This window comes from Vulpes vulpes, chromosome 1, assembly GCF_048418805.1.
Source record: "Vulpes vulpes isolate BD-2025 chromosome 1, VulVul3, whole genome shotgun sequence".
Lineage (NCBI taxonomy): Eukaryota > Metazoa > Chordata > Mammalia > Carnivora > Canidae > Vulpes > Vulpes vulpes.
In genome coordinates, this window is record NC_132780.1 from 123,615,668 (window position 1) to 123,636,446 (window position 20,779).

Sequence of the window (20,779 nt, forward strand, 5' to 3'; positions counted from 1 at the left end):
GTTGTGGAGGGGCCGAGTGGTGATCCCGTCACTTAAGAAAGGAATAGTACAACCCTAGTTGATATGGGCAGGGAGAAGGCATCATGTGTACTTGGGAGGCAGTAGCCCCACTCTGGGACCTGTTGGAACTTGGTAGCAAGGCCAGGTGTCTTGCTCAGCCCTCAGAACTCTGGGTTCCCTCTGGGATGACTCCCCCTACAGGGCAAGTGAAAGGAACTTCTGATACAGAGGGCAACCCCTGGCCCAGACCCAGCATCTTCCAGAGCTCTCAGTCATTCCCAAGCTGGGTTAGCTTGCCTTGCTGCCCAAGGCTGCCTGTCACCCTTCATCTGTTTCTGGTGGGACAGATGGATGGGCTGTGCATGGACCTGTGGGGTTGTCTGCGGGGCAGGGTGTGGATAGACCAGTTCTCCCTTTGCTCCCAGGTGCTGGCTGGGATGAACATCTACCCCTCGGAATTTGAAAACGTCAAAGAGGAGTATAATGTGCGAGGCTACCCCACCATCTGCTATTTCGAGTAAGTCCCCTGCTTCCCTTCCGATGCTCACTCCCCTCCGTGACGGCGTTTGCATGCCTGGCTGAGCCCACGTTTGTCTGTCCACGTTTCACAGGAAAGGACGGTTTCTGTTCCAGTATGACAACTATGGATCCACGGCCGAGGACATTGTGGAATGGCTGAAGAAGTAAGTGGGACGGTCGCCTCAGGGCTGTGTGCCTGGAGGGGAGGGGGGTGCTCAGCTAGACCCCAGGGCGGCTCCTGGTCCCGGGGCTGAGGCTGGGGAAGAGAACCGGGAAGGGAAAGATCTCATCGTGCTTTCTGGGTTGCTTCCAGGTGAGGTTGGGTCTTCGTGGGTTTAGGATATAGGAATCGGGAGGATTTGGTGTGACTCTGACCACAGTTGACTGTATTTCAAATCATTTTATCCCCTTTACTATCCGATGGATAGGGACATTTCTCATCTGGGATGTCAGTTTGGAGAGAGGCTCACGGCAGGTGTTTCTGAAAATCGGATTGTCAGTTGAACACTTATTTCAAACACAACACTAAATTAGGTGCTATGAAGCTCCTAAGAAATATTCTGATACCTCAGATTTGCAGAGTGCTTTGCCATTCACGTGCACTCCCCACAGACGCTGCTTCATGGCAACCAGGTGATGCTTGGTTCTAATGTGGTTAGATCCTCGTGATCCAGAGCACCCCTTACCTGGACCCCTACTGTGCTAGGTATGTGACTCTGGCATGACCCTGACTGGTGTGTTGGATGGGGAGTCTGGCTCCCCACCTTGTCTCCCACCATGGGAGCTGGGGAGGGGCCACCTCTCCTGGCAGCCTCCTGGGGCCATCCCAGCTGAGCACTTACCCTGCTTGCTTTGAGTTCTGCGTGTCATCAGTGTGGCACTTACCAGTCACTGCCATGTGTGGCTATGTGTGTGTATTTCTTGGAATAATACCAGCTAGCATTTTTTGGGCTCCACGTCATGGCTGACCCTGTTCTAAAGCCTTTATGTGGATCCCACGTAATCCTCAGCACAGCCCTGTAAGGAAGACATCATTATTAGCCTTACTTAATGAATAAGGTAGCAGAGCACAGGGAGAAGGGGCTTGTCCAGGCTCCTGCAGTGGACAAGTAGCAGGGCCAGGCTTGCTCCTGCCCTGGACAGCAGCTCCCCTGAGGTCCGGTTGGAGATCCCTTCCCCTTCCCCAGTTGCCAGCATGGTGGATCTTCATTGACGTCATTACCCGAGGGGGACAAGGTTAAGGAATTAGTCATCCAAGGATAAGGAGGATGAAAATGTGTGTTTTCAGAATGGGAAGGAGGATGAATTTTTTGTACCCCTCCCCCACACAAACGAACAAAGGAACAAACTGTCAGATTCTAAGGGTTGAAGCTCTCAGTCTTCTGTTCCATGGGTCCCCAGGAGATAAGATACAGCAGTAGCATCCCGTTTGCACAGCGCCTTTTGTTTCTTGGAAGCATTTTCTTATCTCTGTCCCCATCTATTCCCTCATTTCCAGCTCCTGCCCAGGAAGGGGGGTGAGGGTGCCATTCTCCTGTGTTCATTGTTTTAACCTGAGCCTTCACTCCCCTGTCTTCCTTTTACATTTGATAATCAGCATGTCCTCTCCTCCAGCCAGACACCTCTTACTCTGCTTTGGGAGAAGGTTTCAACAAATAGCAATCTCATTTGTCACCAGAGCATAAAATCTGTCTGCCTCCCTCCCCCTTCTCTAACCTTTTCTGGTTTCAAAATGCACTCGTATCTTTTTGGAAGCATAAGGTTAAGGGTTTTTTTTTTGTTTTTGTTTTTTGTTTTAAGTGTTGAGAATTGCTTGCTAACCCTACACAGGGGAGCACATCAGTGGAGTCTCTGAGACAGGTGATTATCTCCCCACTGGAGCCTGGCACTGCCCCCTCCCCCCACCCATCCCCACCCCAGCTCCTCCACCAGGCTGCTCTGGGTGGAGAGCTGGAGGCAGCCCCAGTCTGGTGCGTCCCCACTTGTACTTTCTCTTTTCTCCTTCTCACCCCACGTGAGGAGGAAACCTTGTTGGTAGTTCCTGGTTCATCCCTGGTCTCCAGGCTGAGAAGGTTGGTGGGGTGACTCCAGGGAAGGGGGTGTGGCGCAGCCTATGGGTCTCCCTGGGCAGCCCTGCCCAGCTGTCTGACCCCCAGTGATCACTGGCTCCTCTGAGGGCAAAACTGTAGCCCCCCGCCCCCCGCCCCAGCACAGCAAGAGTAGTGAGCACCTCTTGAAGGACTCCCAGTGAACCCCCTCATCTCACACCCCAGCAAGAGCTAGTAATGTCACTGTGCTGCCAGCTGGCCTCATTTAAAATATATATATATTTTCTGATTCCAAGGCTCTTCAAGGGAGATATGCTATTATACAAAAACTTAAAAATATATTTAAACAAAAGGAAAAGCTCTTCTCCCTCCCCACCCAAAGATGATGTGTCGTAATATTTTGGTGAATTTCTTTCCAGTCCCCCCCCCTCCGCCCCCCACGTGTACTCAGCTCTGTGTGTGGCTTTCCCCTATGTCAGGTGTTTTAAATCTTACTGACTTTGTCCCACATCCTGGTGGTTAGCAGTGTACCCGTATTTCCTGCTTCCCGGCACCTCTTCCCCAGGCCTTCCCATTGGCTGCTCAGGGCTTAGGTATGGCCGAGTGTAGAAGAATGAGAGTGGATCCAGCCTTACTATAAGCTCTCTGGATGACTTTCAGAAGCCCAGGAGAGAAGAACCCAGATCTCACCCCACCTCCACCCCATGCCATGAGTGGCTGGTCCCTAGGCACTGAATGAGGCCAGGTAGAGACATTGGGGTCCCAGTGTGCAAGGACTCTGGGGTGGGTGCGTTGATCATGGCAGGCGTGCAGGCTCCATGCTGCTGTTTCATGCTGCTGAGTTGGGCTTGGCACCTAGAGGGGATATACACGGTAGTCCATTTTGACCTAGCCACCTGTTTCTGCTTATATATTTTTATTCCAACCAGAAGTGAACTAAAAGCGATCACAAAGTTTTCTTGACTTCTAATGCTTATTGCATCTTCTTCTCTGTGGCACGGGCATGTACATCAGATAAGGGTCTGATTTGTGGGAACTTCCCAGGAAATCAGAGTCACAGGATTGGAAGGGAATAGAAACATCACTAAATCTGTCCCTAGCCGTGAGCCTTGTCACGTTTGCATTACCTCTAGGACAGATGTGATTCTCTCAGTCCTGCTGAAACACCTCAGAGAGCAGGGCCTTGACTCATGTTGGGGTCACCTACTCCTGCTTGAACAATTCTTTGACTTCAGTTTTATTTTTATTTTTATTTTATTTTATTTTTTTAAAGATTTTAGTTATTTATTCCTGAGAGACACAGGAAGAGAGGCAGAGACATAGACAGAGGGAGAAGCAGGCTCCTCGCAGGGATCCTGATGCGGGACTCAATCCCAGGACTCCAGGATCACGCCCTGAGCCAAAGGCAGACGCTCAACCACTGAGCCACCCAGGCGTCCCTGATTTCAGTTTTAAATGATATCTAGGAACATTCAGGTAGTACTTTAGAAATTTATCAAATATCTTACTTCAGAGCATCATCTGTCTCGATGTACCTGAGAGGTGAAGAAGGGCCTCCAAATACACAGTCCTGTAGATGTTTGAAGTCTAGTTGGTTGTCTAGCACTAGAGCTGGTTAAGTGGAGGAAATAGGGCTCAAATTCAGCTCTTCTGACTCCCAGCATGGCTCTCTCCCTCTTATCTGTTGTAGATAGAAGGTTCTTAACTTCCAGTGACTGAAGTTTCTCTGGAACTTCCACTGGTCCGCATTGCTTTTCTTCCTCAGAGCCGTAGAAAATAAATGTTTATTTCTCTTCCTGATGCAGTCTGAAATATTTGAAGATAGCTGTTGTGTCCCCCCTGTCTTCCCTTCTCCACCTCTACTTCCTTTAAGCATTCTCCTCTCATTCCATCATTTATTCAGAAAGCACTTACCGGGTGCGTGCTGCCCATTAGATGCAGGAGGTCCAGCGGTCAGGGGGGCCCTGTCTTCAAGGAGACAGATGGTAAAAGGCAGAAGTCAGCAAGAGTGCTTGGCTTCAGACTCCTACTCCGTCCTGCCCTTTGCAGTGGCCCTCTTACCACTATGCCCAGCTTTGCAGTCCCTTCCAGAAAATAAACCATGTCTACGGGGCGGGAGAGGCCTGTTCACCGGGCTGATAGCACGAGGGCCAGGATCTGAGGGCCTAGCTGCTCAGGCTTTCGGTATATGCCCTGTCTCCAGCCCTGCTCCGAGGAGTGGTGCCCTGGGGTCCTTCCGAGCCTTCGCCTTTGCTACGAGTGTTCATCGGGCCCCTGCACCTCAGGTCTCTGCCCTGTTTTGCTAGATCAGTTTCCTAGCTTCTCTGATTGCACTGACCTCTTTTTCTCTCTTCACTGTTATCTTCTTTCCTGTTCTTTTTGCCTCTGTGGGTTCTTTTTTTTTTTTTTTAAGTCTTGTCCTATTATTTTAGTGGTTTTAGAGTTGTGTTCTCTGTCTTTATCTAGAAGTTTCTCAGGCACTTTCATATTCCTGTACTGCATCTAAGCCACCGCTCTCCCATTCTGTGCTCTCACAGGATGTTTAACAGTTATTTTAATTTTTTAAAACGGTTTTATTTATTTATTCATGAGGGACACAGAGAGAGAGAGAGGCAGAGACACAGGCAGAGGGGGAAGCAGGCTCCACACAGGGAGTCCGATGCAGGACTCGATCCCAGGACCCCAGGATCAGGCCCTGGGCTGAATGCGGCGCTAAACCGCTGAGCCACCCGGGCCGCCCCTAGTTATTTTAATTTTTGAACAGATTCCATTCACATAATTAAATAATTCTGTAAAAGATACTTAAAAATGATGCATTAGAAAGTCTCGCTTCCACCTGTGTCCTTCATCCTGTTCTACCTCCTATCCCCAGAGGCAACTACTTTGATTAGTTTCTATATGCAGATATAAGCAAATAGGGATGACTATTTTTTAGCTCTCCCTACTTTATGCAAAAATTAGTACATTGTGGCCTGTTCCGTAAGTCCCAGTGGTCTGTCCACGTCAGCACCTGGAGCGCTCTCTTGTTATTCCTTACCTTGCCCGGCCTCCATCGTGGACGGCCTGCAGCTTATGTAACCATTTCCGACCAACGAGCACTAGGTTGCTTCTAGGCTTTGCCATGACAGATCATCTGCAACGAATACTTCAACATACACAGTTTTGCATGTGTGCATTTGTATGGGAAAGGAAAATTCCCTGAAGTGGAATTGGTGGTATTTGGAGGCCAAGTATGGGAGCCTAGGTCTCCTGGTGTTGGTCTGGGACTATCGTCTGGCTCGTGACTCATTCCAAAGCATGATTTTGGCACCAGCCCCATCTGATGTGGGATGTACACTGGCTGGAAATGGTTTGCCCTCTTCTTGCTGCTTCCCTCTGCTTGGGCCCAGGGTGGCTGACATTGAACCTGGGTTCTCCATGGGGTGGGGGCAGGTTACCCTCTCTGCTAGCCACTCGGCAGGAGGACAGCAGATCCCAATGTGTCGGCCATACTCTCTCTCGTGATTTCTAGCCCTGGCTGCTGGAACTGTACACTTGGTTTCTACTGTAGGCTCTCCAAGGCAGGAAACAATGGTTGTCTTTCCCATTTGTCATCCTAAAGGGTTTTTTCAAAGTGGCAATTAAGGTGCTCTGGCAAAGATGCTTGTGGCAGCAAAGCAGCTGGAGCTTGTGTCACCAGCAGTCCTGTCCTCCACTCGGGAGCAACAGAGGGCCCCTGCGCGCCTCTCCCTGGAACAGCTGGTGACGCATTTACCAGCATGCGGTCGTCCCGGGTGGAAGCAGACTCCCAGGAGCTAAGACAGCTTCCTGAAGTTTTCAGCTCGCAGATGGGGAGGGGGCATTTGGACTGCCTCCAAGCCCGACCCTGCAGCATGCTGCCTCTGGGAGAGCCAGATAACTTTGTTCCTGGTTTCTAGAAAGGATAAGTGACGTAGTGTAGACGCTGTTGAAGTGACAGCATCCCCGATCTTGTACCCCTTGGCCCCAGTCTTCCTCATCATGACTGTCCTCCCACGCTGGCCAGTGAACACGTTGCACCACCCGTGTGACAGCCTCCCCTTCCCAGCCCCGGCCCCTTCCCTCGCCCGGATTTGCTCTTTCTCAGACCCTCGGCCTCTCCTTTCTCCTTCCCTCTCGCTGTGCGTACCCCTGCCGCCCCCATCCGGTTCTTTCCTCTCCCGACTCTCTGCCCTTGCCTGTGGGGAGCTACTCAACACAACGGCCAGCTTTGCCAAAGGTCGCTCTTTGTTGCTATGTGTTCTTGCCAGGTTGCTGAAAGTTTGAAAGAGCTTGAGATGCTATCAAACCCCCAGATTCCTGGGAGGAAGAAGGTTTTCGTGAGCTGCTTAGGGAGCTCTAGCTAAGAGCCGCTATTTGTAAGACACTCAGCTAAGCCCCTCTGGGGCTCTGTGGGGACGACGAGGCAGGCAGGGCCAGATCACCCAGCCTCTGCTCCTCCACTGAGGGGTTTCTGGTGAGCCCCTGCAGCAGCCACGCGAGCCAGTGGGGGCTACTGCCAGGGGGCTGGATGTCATAGGGCTGCTCAGGCCCCGGGCTTGCTCTGAGCTCTGCCTGTTTTTGGTCTTCCAGTCCGCAGCCGCCACAGCCCCAGGTCCCCGAGACTCCCTGGGCAGATGAGGGCGGCTCCGTTTATCACCTGACCGACGAAGACTTTGACCAGTTTGTGAAGGAACACTCCTCTGTTCTCGTCATGTTCCACGCCCCATGTGAGTGGAACCTTGCTCCTCCCGCCACATCCTCTCCTCCCTGAGCGTAGGACGGGCCCTGCTCTGGGACGCGAGTCCAGGGAGCTCTTGCCTGGTGGATGCCTCCTCTGTGCCAGGACGCCCTGGGGCCGGGCGAGGTCGCGGCCCTCACGGCACACCCAGCCCACCCTGCGTCACCGTCGGAGCAGCACCAAAGTCCTGATCAAGTTGCAGTGTCCTCAGCTCAACCTGGTGGGCCTGAGCGGCTTCTTCTAAGTCTACACGAGTCAGGAGATGCAAACGAATTTCCCAGAATCGGAGGAATTAGGACTGGAAGGGCCCTTAGATAACCATGTAGGACAGTAATCACCCCTAATCTAGGTGGGGAAATTGAGCCCTATATCTTGCCCAGCAGCTGAGAGGGCACGGTGAGGCCAGGGCCAGAGATCTCCCAGCATCTAGAATGCCTTCCTTCTGCTTCACCGGGAAGTTTCATAGCCTGAAGTGACCACAGTGGATCAAGGAAGGGACATGTGTGAATGCTGTAAAAGGTGTTTGCAATAAGGGCTGAAGGGCCTGTAACTCAAGAATTTTCTAGGTCACTATCTTCCCCATTCCCATGGAGAATAGAAAATTGATTACAATTTGTTTCCAAGAGGGAGAAGGTTGTTCCTAGGGAGGTGAGCAAGGGGGTGACAGCCCCAAGGACATAGAAGTCCTAGGAAAAGTGGGCCCACCCCCATTGGTGGACAAGATGGGTCCTCAGCACCCTGGAACAGGTGCGTGTGTTGGGGAGAGCGTGCTCTTCTCAGAGCCTCGTGCCAGCTCTCTGGCCTAGTGAGGGCAGGGAAGAGATTGTGAAGAAGAAAAACAAGCAAGAAGTAACTACTTGGTGGATCAGCGCCATAACCATCCAGTCCAAGGAGGCACATTCAGTGAGGACAATGCAGTATTAAGTCATGCCAACAGTTGGGTATCACCCTCTGGTGAGAAAGTGGCTCCCCACAGGGTCACCTCCTTTCATCTTACCCACAGTGCTGAAAGGCAAGGATGATTAGCCCCATTTTACAGATAAGGGGACTGTCACACAGAAACGGCACAAATTGTTCGCTGCTCCCTAAATGCTATACTGCTCACCCCTGGTCTGCCCTCATCCCCCGACCCCCTGCTTTTTAGTATCCCATGGGTTTGGTTAGTCGGGAGCTCCTCATAAGCCGATCACTACCACAGATTTCCCCAGCAACTCCTTTCTCATGAGTGCCAGGTTCTTAAGAGAATCCAAAGTAAAAGTATTCCTATGACCCTTCTTCTGAATTTCCAGAAAACTGACAAAACATGCAAAAAACTAAGTTTCAGAGAATCTCCCAATGAAGGGCCATGATGGGGCCCAAGGAGCACTTCACCCCCAGCCCTGCCAGGGCCTCATGTCCCTAGGGTTCGCGGGACCTGAGAATCTGCAGTGTCTGCCTGGCTGAAATGTGTCCTCCCAGCCCATCCGGGAGCTGCTGATGGAAGCAAATGTGGCAGGAAGTTACACAGCAGGTAGAGTTGGGATCACCCTGGGGAGATCCTGGGTGTACACCCCCGTTGCAGGAGTACAGGCAGAGAGTGGCGGCTGTTTTCAATCTCCCTGGGGAGCTTCACCCCTGTCTCTCCGTCCTTGCAGCCCGACACAGTACAGAGCGGTTTGAGCAGTGGTTTGTGGTTTGGGCCTCGCAGCGTGAAGAGCATGTGTCCCCTTTGATGAATCCTGTATGTTATCCAGAGACAGTGTGCACCAGACAGATGGGGATGTTTTGACTGTGTTCTTTCTTGTCGTCATAGGTTGTGAGCAATCCGCTGTAGTAGTCGATGCTTGCGGGGTCCGGGGCCTAGTGTCCCTCCTTTTCTTTTCCCCTCCTACCCCTACCACATGCTCTTCCCTCCCTGACCAGAAGATCTTGTTCATCACTTCCCCCTTCCCCCACCCAAGGTCGTCTGTGGGCACGGAGCAGGGGCTTAATGGATGAGAAAACAAGCCAATGATGAAGGTGTTTAGAGCTAAGTGAGAGAAAGAACTGGAAACCAGATGGCAGCTTTTGTCTTCCCCCATTTGTCATTATTAATAAATATTTTGAAAGCCACCCTGCTCCATGTAGAACCCTGTGGGGGAGGGGCTCTGGCTGCAGATTTAGCAAACAGAGACCTCTGAGGGTGTCTGCCTGTGAGGGAGTCTGTATTCTCTGGTGAGGTGCCCACCAGCCACCCCCCCCCCCCCAGCTATGCATGTGTGTCCATGTGTGGCTTTGTTTCTGCCAGGTTGGCGGGCAAAAGCATGAAGTAGAGCTTCCTGTTAGGCTCCCATCGAATAATCCCTCTACGCAAGCCCTCCTTATCTGGGAGCATGCATGGCCTGTCACCTGGAAGGGGATGGAACATGTGTGGTTTTTGAGAGAATTCAGAACCGAGGAGGGGATGGCTGGGAGCAGAGAGCTCCTGGCTGCCTAGCTGTGCACCGCTTGCTGGAGGGCTCCAGAGGACCCACCCGCTTTGGTGGCATTTGAATGACTGGGAAAAAGGACAAATGTCCGGAGGCCAGGGACTGGCCGGGCTATCCCAGGTTTTCAAAGTGCAGAAAAGGTGAATTCTGGAAATCACAGTAGTATTAAGGTTTCCATCCCAGACCAAACAGGGAGTGGTTTAGAAACAGCCCATATTGGAGACTTAGAAAAGCAAGTCGGCATCTGTCAACACAGAAGACCATAGTTTCTGCTAAGGATTGCTGCATACACTCAGTTTGTCTCTTGTGACAAGATTACTAGGTTGATGAATTAGTATGTCTGTCTTTTATCAAAAGCAAGTGTCTGTTTTCCTGACTGTGATGGGGAGAAGGGATGGGATGGGGCCACCCTGACTGCAGCACCTCCTTGGTGCTGAATGACTATGAGCCCAGCTTGCTTCTGTCGAGAGGGTGGTACTTGTTTTTTATTCAGCAGTTTTGTTAAAACTATAAAAAAAAAACAAGGCATACTTCTAAATCTGCAAAGGTTAGAGCTGGAAAAAGGATAGCTGGCTAAAATATCGAACAATTGCATTTAAGATTTTTTTTTTTTTTTTGCATTTAAGATTTTTTAAAGACGCCAACAGACTGAAATAGGGCTCAAAGTGAAAAGCTGACTTTATTTTTATGACTTTCTGGCAATTAAAGAGGAATGCATGTACATTTTGTAAAGGGATAATATGGGAAAATACACAGAAGAGAGTTGACATTCCTGATACTCCCAGGAAGAGCCGCAGCCCCTCTTGACAGTGTTCCTTCTGTGCACAGAGTATATGCTCCATGTCTGTTGCTCAAGGTTCTGCTCTGAAAGGCCAGGGAGTAAAAGGGTCTTCAGCTTTCCACCAGACTGGTGCCTGCCCCGGGTGGGGTTCCCTGGCACCTGTAGGTTCCAGAGGCAGAGTACTTGGTTCCGTGCCTAGAACTTTGATGGGGCGCATGGGGTGCTACACTCCTGGGTTCTCGGCAGGAAAGTCACACAGGCCCCTCGTTGTTGCCTGTCATCAGACCTCCAACAGTCTGCTTCTTTACCCTCTTTTCCAGCTTTCCTGCCACTTAACGTCCGCCCTCAGCCTCCTCACCTTCCCTCCCTTCCCCTTCGCTTCTGGCTGGAATGGGTCTAGAAACCTCACACAGACCCTTCTGCATCCTCTGCCTCCGAGGCCTGAGTCATCACTGAACAAACAAGCACAGGCCCAGCACGGCAGGGACCCCTCCACGCACATGAGCTCCAGTTGTGGCCCCGGTCACACCGAGGGAGTGATGGCAGCTGAGGTTTACAGGCAGGCTTGCCCCGTGGACTTTGCCTTCCATCACAGGCTGAGCCTTCTGGGGGGTAGGGGTTAGGAGGGGACGGTCTCAGTGTGAGCAGCGGGCTCTGAGAGGAGGGTGTGCAGGGCACAGTGCAAGGGTAGAGCCTGGGGGCAGCCCTCCACGGCTCAGCGTTCCCCATTTGTCGTCCATTTGGCCCTGATTGGGGGGCCTGGTATGGATGGGGGAGGTTGCAGCCCCAGGGCCTGTCCTCGGCCCCCCAGTGGACAAAAACGGTATCCAGAAGGGGTGTGACAGCGGGACGCTGACTGTTGCTGCTCCGTGGAGCCTCTTGTCTTGTTCTGCAGCGTCTGAAGGAGGAAAGTCAGACCATACATTGTCACTCGTCTTCTTGTCACTGCGTGTTTTGCTGCAGTCACAGCCACCGCTCCTCCTTTTCCTTGTACCTCCAGGCCTGCAGTAGGCCAGGGGAGGACACGGTGCTGTAATAACACAGCCTCAGTGAGCGTCACTCATATGGGGATGGTAGAAGGAACAAAGAGGGGCTCCCAGGGAGGGCGCCCCTTCCCCATCCACCCCCTTTCCTTGGCAGCAGGCCCAGATGTGTTCTTAGAAGCGTGTGCTGGAGGCTTCTGGGCCTGGCCTGCCTTCCAGGAGCTGGGCTGCCTCTCTGGATTCCGTGGCAGATCCCTGTCAGACTCCAGATTTGCTGCTTCTTACCTTCTGTCTTATTCTCAAGTAATACGGTCTTTGTAGAAAATCTAGAAAGTGCAGAGAAGTATAAATGACTATGGGGAAAAAACTACCTATAATCTCATTATCCAGAAGCAACTACTTTTCACTTTTTTGGTGTCATTCTTTCTAGTTTCTTTTTTCCACCCTTTTAATTGTCTTTTTTTTTTTTTAAGATTTTATTTGAGACAGAGAGAGAAAGAGAGCGCATGTGCATGAGCAGGGGGAGAGGCTAAGAGAGAGGGAGAAGCAGACTCCCTGTTGAGCAGGGAGCCCTAAGAGGGGGAACCCAGAATCCTGGGATTATGACTCAAGCTGAAGGCAACCACTTAAGCCACTGAGCTACCCAGGTGCCCCTAATTTTTTTTTTTTTTAGTTAACAAATAGGTAATTGACTTATTTTTCTGATATATGTACATTTGTGTAACCATCATGCCATAAAACTCCTTTGTACTATCACTTGTATTTTTTAATTGCACAAATAATGTGAGGATAATATTTTTCCTTATTTTATTTATTTATCTACGAGAGACACAGAGAAAGGCAGAGGCACAGGCAGAGGGAGAAGCAGGCTCCCCATGGTGAGCCCAATGTGGGACTCGATCCCAGGACCCCGGGATCACAACCTGAGCTGAAGGCAGATGCTCAAGCCCTGAGCCACCCAGGTGCCCCTGTGAGGATAATATTAACGACATTTTTGTTATTGGCAGTTCAAGGTTCAAGGGATACATAAGACTGTAGTGCAAGCAGTGAAACCCCGGCTCCCCACCCTGTCTCCTGACCCGACTGACCCCGTTGCTACCAGTGGGCACATCCTTCTTCTTCTGTACTTCTACATAAACAATAGTGTTTTGGTTTTGGGTTTTTTTATGTAAATAGGATCAGTTCTTGTCTCTTTTTCCGTGGCTTGCTTTCTTTCACTTACCATTGGGTCTTGAAGATGTTCTTATGTACACGTAGATGTTGGTGTGTAAATCTACGTCCATCTTTTAACCGTTAAATAGTATTTAATAATTGAGATTTTCAAATCATTCCCCATTGCTAGACATTTGCTGCCAGTCTTTGATTGTTCAAACAATGCAATGAACATTTGTAAACATATGTACTTGGGAACATATCTAAATATTTATGACTGCCTCCTGAAACCGAAGCTCTGGGCCACAGGATAAGCATGCTTGCGCTTCCATGAAACTGCCAACTGCCCTCCAGAAGGGTTTCAGCACTCCTGACCGTGTGCGTCAGAGCCTGCATCCTCACCAGCCACGGACACCGTCAACCTCTTATGTGTCTGCCAAGGTGGGCAAAAGAGCAACTTGTCCACAGCTCCCTGGCCTCCAGAGAAATTGAGCATCCTTTCATGTGCTAGGCAGCCTTCCATATTTCTTCAGCAAACCACCTATTGTATGCTTTGCCCATTTTTCCACTGGGGCTTTTTCTTCTTGAGCTGGAGCTCTCTACTTACGAACGGTAATCTTTATCTGTTTTCTGCGTTCCAGATACTCTCTTTGTAGTCTCTTGCCAACGTTAACTTTCTTTATGGTGCCTTTCGTTGCACAAAAGCTTTACATTTTGTGTAGTCAAATAGTGAATACAATATTTATGGAGCACTTACTATGGGTCAGGCATTCCTTCTAAGCACTCCCTGTCCTAATTTAATATTCGCAACAAATCCTATGAGGTAGAGATCATGCTTATCCTCAGTTTACAGGTTAGGAAAGAGAGGCACTAAAAGGTTGAGAAACTGGCCAAAGGTCACTTAGCCAAAAGGGTAGAGCCAAGATTAAAACCTGTACCTCTGAGGCCTGCCTTTCTTCATCCTGACCTCTGGGATTCATGGCTTGCTTGGGAAATCCAAAACACTAGTGCCCTGCATTTTGTTCTAATATTTTTGTTTTTTCATCTCATTCTCTAATTTATCTGGATTCTTTATTCTATTGTGCCAGATGGGAGGAAAGGATTTAATTTTATTTATTTATTTATTTTAATGTTTTTAAGATTTTATTTATTTATTCATGAAAGACACAGAGAGAGAGGCAGAGACACAGGCAGAGGGAGAAGCAGGCTCCATTCAGGGAGCCCGATGTGGGACTCGATCCCGTGGTCTGGGGTCACGACCTGAGCTGAAGGCAGATGCTCAACCGCTGAGCCACCCAGGCATCCCAATTTTATTTCTTTAAATCCTTTTCTTCATGCATGTTTTTCCTTTACATTTTTTTTAAAGATTATCTTGTATTTTCTCATGTTACTAAAAATGCTTTTCTGTGCATGCTTTTTGTGGTCACATAATATTCCATTGTATAATGGCACCGTAAATTACTTAACTGGAACCATAATGTTGAAGGTTCGAGTTGTTTACCGTATTTCTGCATTATAAATCACACTGCAGAGAACAGTTTCATGCATAAATATTTGTCCACATGTCAGATTATTTCCTTAGGATAGAAGCCTGGAAGAAAAAATTTAAAAGCTTGTTATCTGCATTTTCCACTAATATAAAGGAATAAAAAAAAAAAACTCTTTTTGCACAAAAAGAAGGCTATGTGGTAGATGGAGGCATCCATCAGTGTATGAATCTGCCCCAGACTATCTGTGAGTGTCTACGAATCAGCTTTGTTGTGTAGACAGCTGGAAGCCTTGAAAGAGCCCTGAGGTCTCCGGCGGGTTGGGGTGGGGGCTCATCACAATGTTAAAACTTGAGTGTTTCTGCTAGCATCTGTAGGAGCCCCACTTCCCTGAAAAGCCTCAACCAACATCCAGGCAAGGCAGCAGAAATCGGGATAGGAAAATCCAGGCTCCTATTGAGCCTCAGCTACAAGGGAGCTGAGATTAACCTGGCCCCCTGGAAAATTCTGGTTCCAGGATCCAGGAAAGGCTCTGTAGCTGGCCTGTAATAAAACCATGCATGTAATTAATGTAATCCAAAGGCATTGGAAAGCTCGGGGTTGACGGGAGGCTCCCATTCCCATAGCCAGGAAAGAGTGCTTGAGAAGTTGACATGCAGCCTCTGTGCCAGGGCATGAAAATCAGCGTAAGCGCACTTACACAGATGATAAAAACCCAACAAGGAAGTTTAGCAGTAAAACTTAATGGCCTATCAAATCACAATCAGGACACTAAAACGCAGTGGGCTGGAGTCCTGCTCCTGCTTTATAACTCCTCCTCTGGCTGTCCCGCAGCCCACACACCCAGGACATCCTGAAGGCCAGGCCCAGGAGTCCACCCATGACCCCGGTCTCTAGAGGAAGTGGGTGCCAGCAAGGGAGATGTTTGCTTGGCCAGACCTTTCTCCTCTTTGGGGCCCTGGCCAGTCTCTTTGTCATAAACTCTCTTAATGGAAGTTTATTGCTTAGCCTTCGTATCTTGTTCAGGGAGCAGAGGGAATTGATGCTGTAAGCAAAAGCCAAGACTGCTCTACGGTATGAATGAGAAGCTGTAGAACAACATCCACAGGTGCTGGGGATGTCCAGAGATGCTTTTCAGACCTTGTGAGGAGCAGCAGAAATGTGTACGTGGTGGTGGGGAGGGGAGGGTACGTGCTCAGTAACTGGCTTGGCTGCCAGTTATACTGAATAGGACGATTTGGTCAAACTGGCAACTATTCAGATACAATGCCCTTTTTGGGGCATGACTATTGCCCCAAAAGAATTTAGTCCGGTTAAAGCTGATGTGCAAAAAAATAAAAAATTAAAAAAAATAAAAAAATAAAATTTAAAAAAAGCTGATGTGCACAGGTGCAAACCTGAACAATGTAGCCATGAGGTTAATTGATCCAAAAAGTGTGTGGAGTATCCTCCTCAGTACCAGGGATGTGATGGTGAGCTGCACAGCCCGCCGAGCCTATGGGAGGTCACATTCCAGACGCGATGGACAGGTTCAAATCAGCAGATTCGTCCAACTGTGTTGAGTACAGTTGAGACAATAAACAGGATAGCGGAAGAGAGCATGACGTGTGAGGCTCCTGTGGGTTCGATGGTTAGAGAATTTCTCCATGGAAGCGAAATTGGAGCTCAGGCCTGCTGACGTGAAGTGGTCAGCCGTCCCCAGTCCTGGGGGAAAGATCGTGTTCCAGGTAGCCGTACGTGAAGAGCCCTGAGGTGGATGCGAGCTTGGTCTGATAGAGGAGAGCGAAGGCCGCAGGCTGCAGCATGGAGGAACGGGAGGGAGGTGACCGGAGCTGAGGTTGACGGTCGGAGAGTCAGGTGGTGTGGCCATCTGAGAGTTGGGATTCAGATCTACCTGTGACGGGAGGCCATTGCGAAGTTTTAGCCAAGGGAGTTTGATCAGATTTATGTCTTGAAAAGATGTCCCGGGTGCTCCTAAATATCAGAAGACAGCAATAGAACAGTCACAAGGCAGTCCAAAATTAAATGCCTCAGATGCATGAATAAGAAGTACTTTGTGAGTGGAAGAGGAGTGGGTGTTTTGGTGGGGTGGAGTGAACGGAAGACTCAGAGCAGGGGCCGGAGCTTGATAGGGACTCTGTGGAGAGGCCTGGTCCTTCAGGGCGGCGGCGGTGATGGTGAGGAGCGGGTGCTGCTGGACAGAAGGACTTTGGAGAAGGGGTGAGGGGAGGGGGCTCGTGTGGACACAGCAATGGGAACTCCAGCCCAGAAGGTCCACCTTAATCCCATATGGGGGCCCCAGGTTTATCACGTCATCTCTCAGAGCTACCATTTCTGGCTCTCACGAGCTTTGTCTTACCAGTCTCGTTGGGCTGCTAAATAAAGGGTGTGGAGATGCAGTACAGAGAGCGTGTACTTTTATGATTTTAAGGAGAGACCCAGGAGCCTGGGCTGGAAGTTCAGGAGAGAGGCATGAGCACAAGCTAAAGAGTCCGGACCTCTGTGGCATATCCTCTGTCTCTCCCTCCTCTGTCCATGACAGACCTTTCCTCCCAGCGAACGAGCTCTCAAGCTCAGGGTCCATCTCTGGCCCACCGCTGGCGGAAGCTGGCCTGTGATACGGAGTCTATTTGCCACCTCAGCAGGGCAGGGCCTCAAAGGCCCAAAACCTGATAAAGGTATGAAGGTGAATTTTCTCATCTTCAGGGGTCCTGCCATATTGACTGGGATATTTTGGAAAGAAATCGTGGTTTTGTGTCAGAGGCAATGGCTGGCTTTTCTTTGTCTTTCCTCCCCCATCCCCACTCCTTCCCACCGCCCACCTTGTCGGCGGGCCCTGCTGGCACCGGCCTGAGCGCAGCATGCATGTGGTGTTTAGGGGAGAGGCCAGGGCTGCATCTCTCTGCCTCCCCTGCCTTCTCTGGAGGCCACTTGGGCCTTGAGGCCAGGTCTTTTTAGGCCTGCCCTGGTGTTCTCCCTGCGGCCTCCTGGGCTGAGTGGGTCTGACTCAGGCCACTCACTTGCTCCTCTCCAGGGCACGCTGAATCTTGGGTGACAGATCAGCCTCAGGACTGTCTCTGAGCTTCCTTTTCATGACCTGCCTTCGTGTAAGGTGAGCCTCTACTCCGTCAGTCAGGGAAGGCCAGCCTAGCAGCAGGAGAATGGGGGTAAGTCTCCTGGGGCAGGTTGCAGGGAGCTGTCAGCCTGGATGTAGACCCAGGGGGAGCCCCCTCCTAGAGTTCTAGAACCCCTTCATCCCAACCATAAGCTCCCACAGAATGACTTATTCCTTTGATTTTAGTGAAAACCAAAACCAAAAAAAAAAAAAGTTCATTTTAGTATATTCTATGTTATGTCAGTAGAATCTTCCCTAAATTAGCTCATTACTCCTGACACATGGGTCAGCGTGAAAGGGACACCCGTGGGGACAACTGTGCGCCTCTGTCCTACCTCCCATGGGAAAGTGAATGCCCCAGAGTCGGTCCTCGTCTGCCTTGGCTTTTAACCGGGGAGCCGGTCAGGGGGTTGGGTCCCCATGAAGTTACACATAAATTTGGACTATTTATGCATCAGTGTGGGAGAAGGGGAGAAGCAGCTTTATTAAATTCTCCAGAGTGTCAGTGATCCAGGAAGGCCCGGAGACCCAGCCTGAGCCAAGGAAGACATTCCTCCCTCGTGCTGCGGCGGGTCGCCACCGCCTGCAGGGAGTGTGGGACAGGCCTGCATGGTGTCCCGAGCCGGGCTGCAGGCCGCGTGCTTTCCGTCTGGGGGAGGCACTGCACGCTCCTCTGCTTCAGGCCCATTCTGTGAAATGGGCGCCTCTGGTCGTTCCTGAGAATCTGCCTAGAATCTGTGGGTGAAATTGTTTCTTTGGGGAGGACACATTTTCAGTTCCAAACAACCAACCTACCACAACGAAACAAAACACCCTTTGTAACCCGATGGTTTGTGACAGCACTACTTGACTACTTGTTTACTTCTGGAAAACGACATTCTTGCGTTTCAAAGTCATGATGACCTTGATACCCCTACGGTTCACGGGGTCCTCAGTGGGCTCCAGTCAGACCACGAGCTCAAAGCTGTCCCGCATCCTTGGGCCCATTTGAGAAGGACCGTCAGGCTGGTGCAGCCGAGAATCGTAGCTGCTCCCTGGGCCGGCCTCCATCAGGGACGGTTCCACCCGTGATCATCTCGTGTCGCCCGAGTGCTCCGTCCAGAGGCAGGGCGGACAGCTCTCCGGCCTGGGAGCTGGATGATGACGTACAGTTTCTGCTGTCACTGTGGGGTGTGGGGTGCAGCATAGCCACTGTTCAACCCCTTGTCCCTAGAAGGGATGGGTCAGCAGACTGAGGACGCTGGGAGTGGGCAGGAGTGGAAAGGACGTGGTCCCTGGTGGCACCGGGACTGAGGACTGACCTGGAGGAGATAGGAACTCTTGCCTCGGCCGGGTGCTCACATAGGAGCCAGAAGCCATTTCCGTGGCTTCCAGTGGCTTCTGGAGGCTGTGGGAGGTCCCCTCGGCTAATCCTGGAGAGTCTGTCTGCCTCCCTTTGCCCCAAGTCAGTCGTGAGCATTGCGGTGCTGTCGGCTTCCACACAGCAGTGCCCGCCATGAGAAGGCTGAGCTTGGCCCCTGCCTTCTGCTTGGCCTGCTTCCTTCCTGGCCCCCACACCGCCAACGTCCCCTTTCAAGCCGTCTCGAGCCTCACCCAGTCTGGACCTCCTCGCTTCACGGCCCTGCAGCATTAGAAGCCAGAACGTACTGTCCACCTAAAACGAAAGCCACGTACAGGGGCACCCGGGGGGCTCAGTGGTTGAGCGTCTGCCTTTGGCTCGGGTCGTGGTCCTGGGGTCCTGGGGTCCTGGGATCAAGTCCCGCATCGGGCTCCCTGCAGGAGAGAGGGCTCCCCTCTGCCTGTGTCTCTACCTCTCTCTCTCTCTCTCCCTGTCTCTAATGAATAAAAATAAATAAAATCTTTTAAACAAAGAAAGAAAGCAAGCCATGTACAAATGTCCTGACATCACTTATCCAAGTGCTTGTTTGCTTTTCAGTGTATCGGGTCTTATTATTCATGACATTCCTGCATTTGTGTGGTGGTGAGGAGAGGACAGAGTGGTCTTTATACCAAGAGAAGGGCATTTGGAAATGACCGGTCACATCCCTGTGCCTACCCTATCATGCGCCCTTCCGTGCGGGGATAACCAGAATGTATTCTTGCTTCTGTGAAGGCTTATTCCCCGGTCACGGCACAGATCCCCTTCCGCCCTGGGGTGGGGTGATGACAGCCATAGTGGCAGGAAGCACACGCTGCCTGTGGCCGTGACCTCCAGCCACGTGGCTCTGGTTTTCCGCCTAGCTCTGCGACCTCTGGCTGTGTACGCAACCTCAGCCAGTCATCCACCATCTCGTGTCTTAGTTTTCTCATCTGTAAAATGGAGATCATGTGGTTTATACCTTGTAGGGCTGTCGTGAGTCTTAGAGCAGTGCCTGGCACACAGGACCTATTATATATGTTCCCAGGATTTTTTTATGTGGTTACTTCATTTTTGCCTCTTGCGCTCTTTCCCCTTCCCCCACCGAGTGGATTAGGGAAAAGATTTCTTTCCCCTGAGCTGGTGCTTCTTTTCTCTCAGGTACCCCTGGTGTCTGGGAACAGGGCCCAGCAGTCTTCCAGAGGCGGGGGACCTCACTGGAGCCTCCGTGCCATGGGGATGGTTTCTCTTGATTTTTTCTTTTTCCCCCCACAGGGTGTGGACACTGTAAGAAAATGAAGCCAGAGTTTGAGAATGCAGCGGAAGTCCTCCATGGAGAAGCAGACGTAAGCTTCCTTTCCTTGACCTCCCCTTGCCATTTTCCTTTAAAGAATCAATGACAGGGACCATCCCGGTGACTTTGCCCTGCAAGCTCCACAGCCACTGTCCTGGTCCCTGGAGGTCTGCAGTACTAAATTGTCCCCAAGTACACGTCTTTGATAGGTCGGGCCCCTACCAGGGATGAAGGGGTGCAGAGAGACTATAGGGTCGTGTTCCCACTGCCAGCCATGGCTCTGGGGTGAAGCCCCCAAGTTCACCCTCTTATCTCTGGGACCGTAACTGTGGGGAACAGCCGTAGTTCACACAGCCTGATTGCTGGGGCAGATTTAAAAGTCCCATTTCAGCCCACAAATGAGAAATAATAGACATTCCAGTGGACATATCCTGGGATATATGAGCCTAGGGGGCCAGCCGCCCCCACCACCACCCCAGTGAAGTGCTGGCGGGTCCTGGGTGGGTTGGGGGCTGGCATCTGGGCTCCTCTTCTGCCAACACCACATCTGAGGCTGTCATGCATGGTTGGCCTCTCCCCCATCCCAGAGCTCTGGTGTCCTTGCAGCTGTCGATGCCACTGTCAACAAGGCCCTGGCAGAGAGATTCCACATCTCTGAGTTTCCTACACTGAAGTATTTTAAGAACGGAGAGAAATACGCAGTGCCTGCGCTCAGAACAAAGAAGAACTTTATTGAGTGGATGCGAAAGTAAGTTTGGTGGTCTCCGGACTTGTGGCCGCTGGAGCTGGCCTAGAGGACACAGAGTAACCCTTTGGGGCCACTGGCCTTGGCTCCAGGCCACGGGAGCCGAGGCAGAC

The 20,779-nt window shown here is 51.0% G+C and overlaps 1 protein-coding gene across 1 annotated transcript in view; it reads left to right on the forward strand.

The window, feature by feature from the left end:
- The window catches only part of PDIA5 (protein disulfide isomerase family A member 5), a 93,360-nt gene that overhangs the window by 58,042 nt on the left and 14,539 nt on the right, over nt 1-20,779 (forward strand). Inside the window, exons 9-13 of the mRNA XM_072725135.1 lie at nt 426-517; nt 612-683; nt 7,158-7,294; nt 19,903-19,973; nt 20,509-20,669. Coding sequence (XP_072581236.1) covers nt 426-517; nt 612-683; nt 7,158-7,294; nt 19,903-19,973; nt 20,509-20,669 — 533 coding nt within the window. The remainder of the gene's footprint in view (nt 1-425; nt 518-611; nt 684-7,157; nt 7,295-19,902; nt 19,974-20,508; nt 20,670-20,779) is intronic.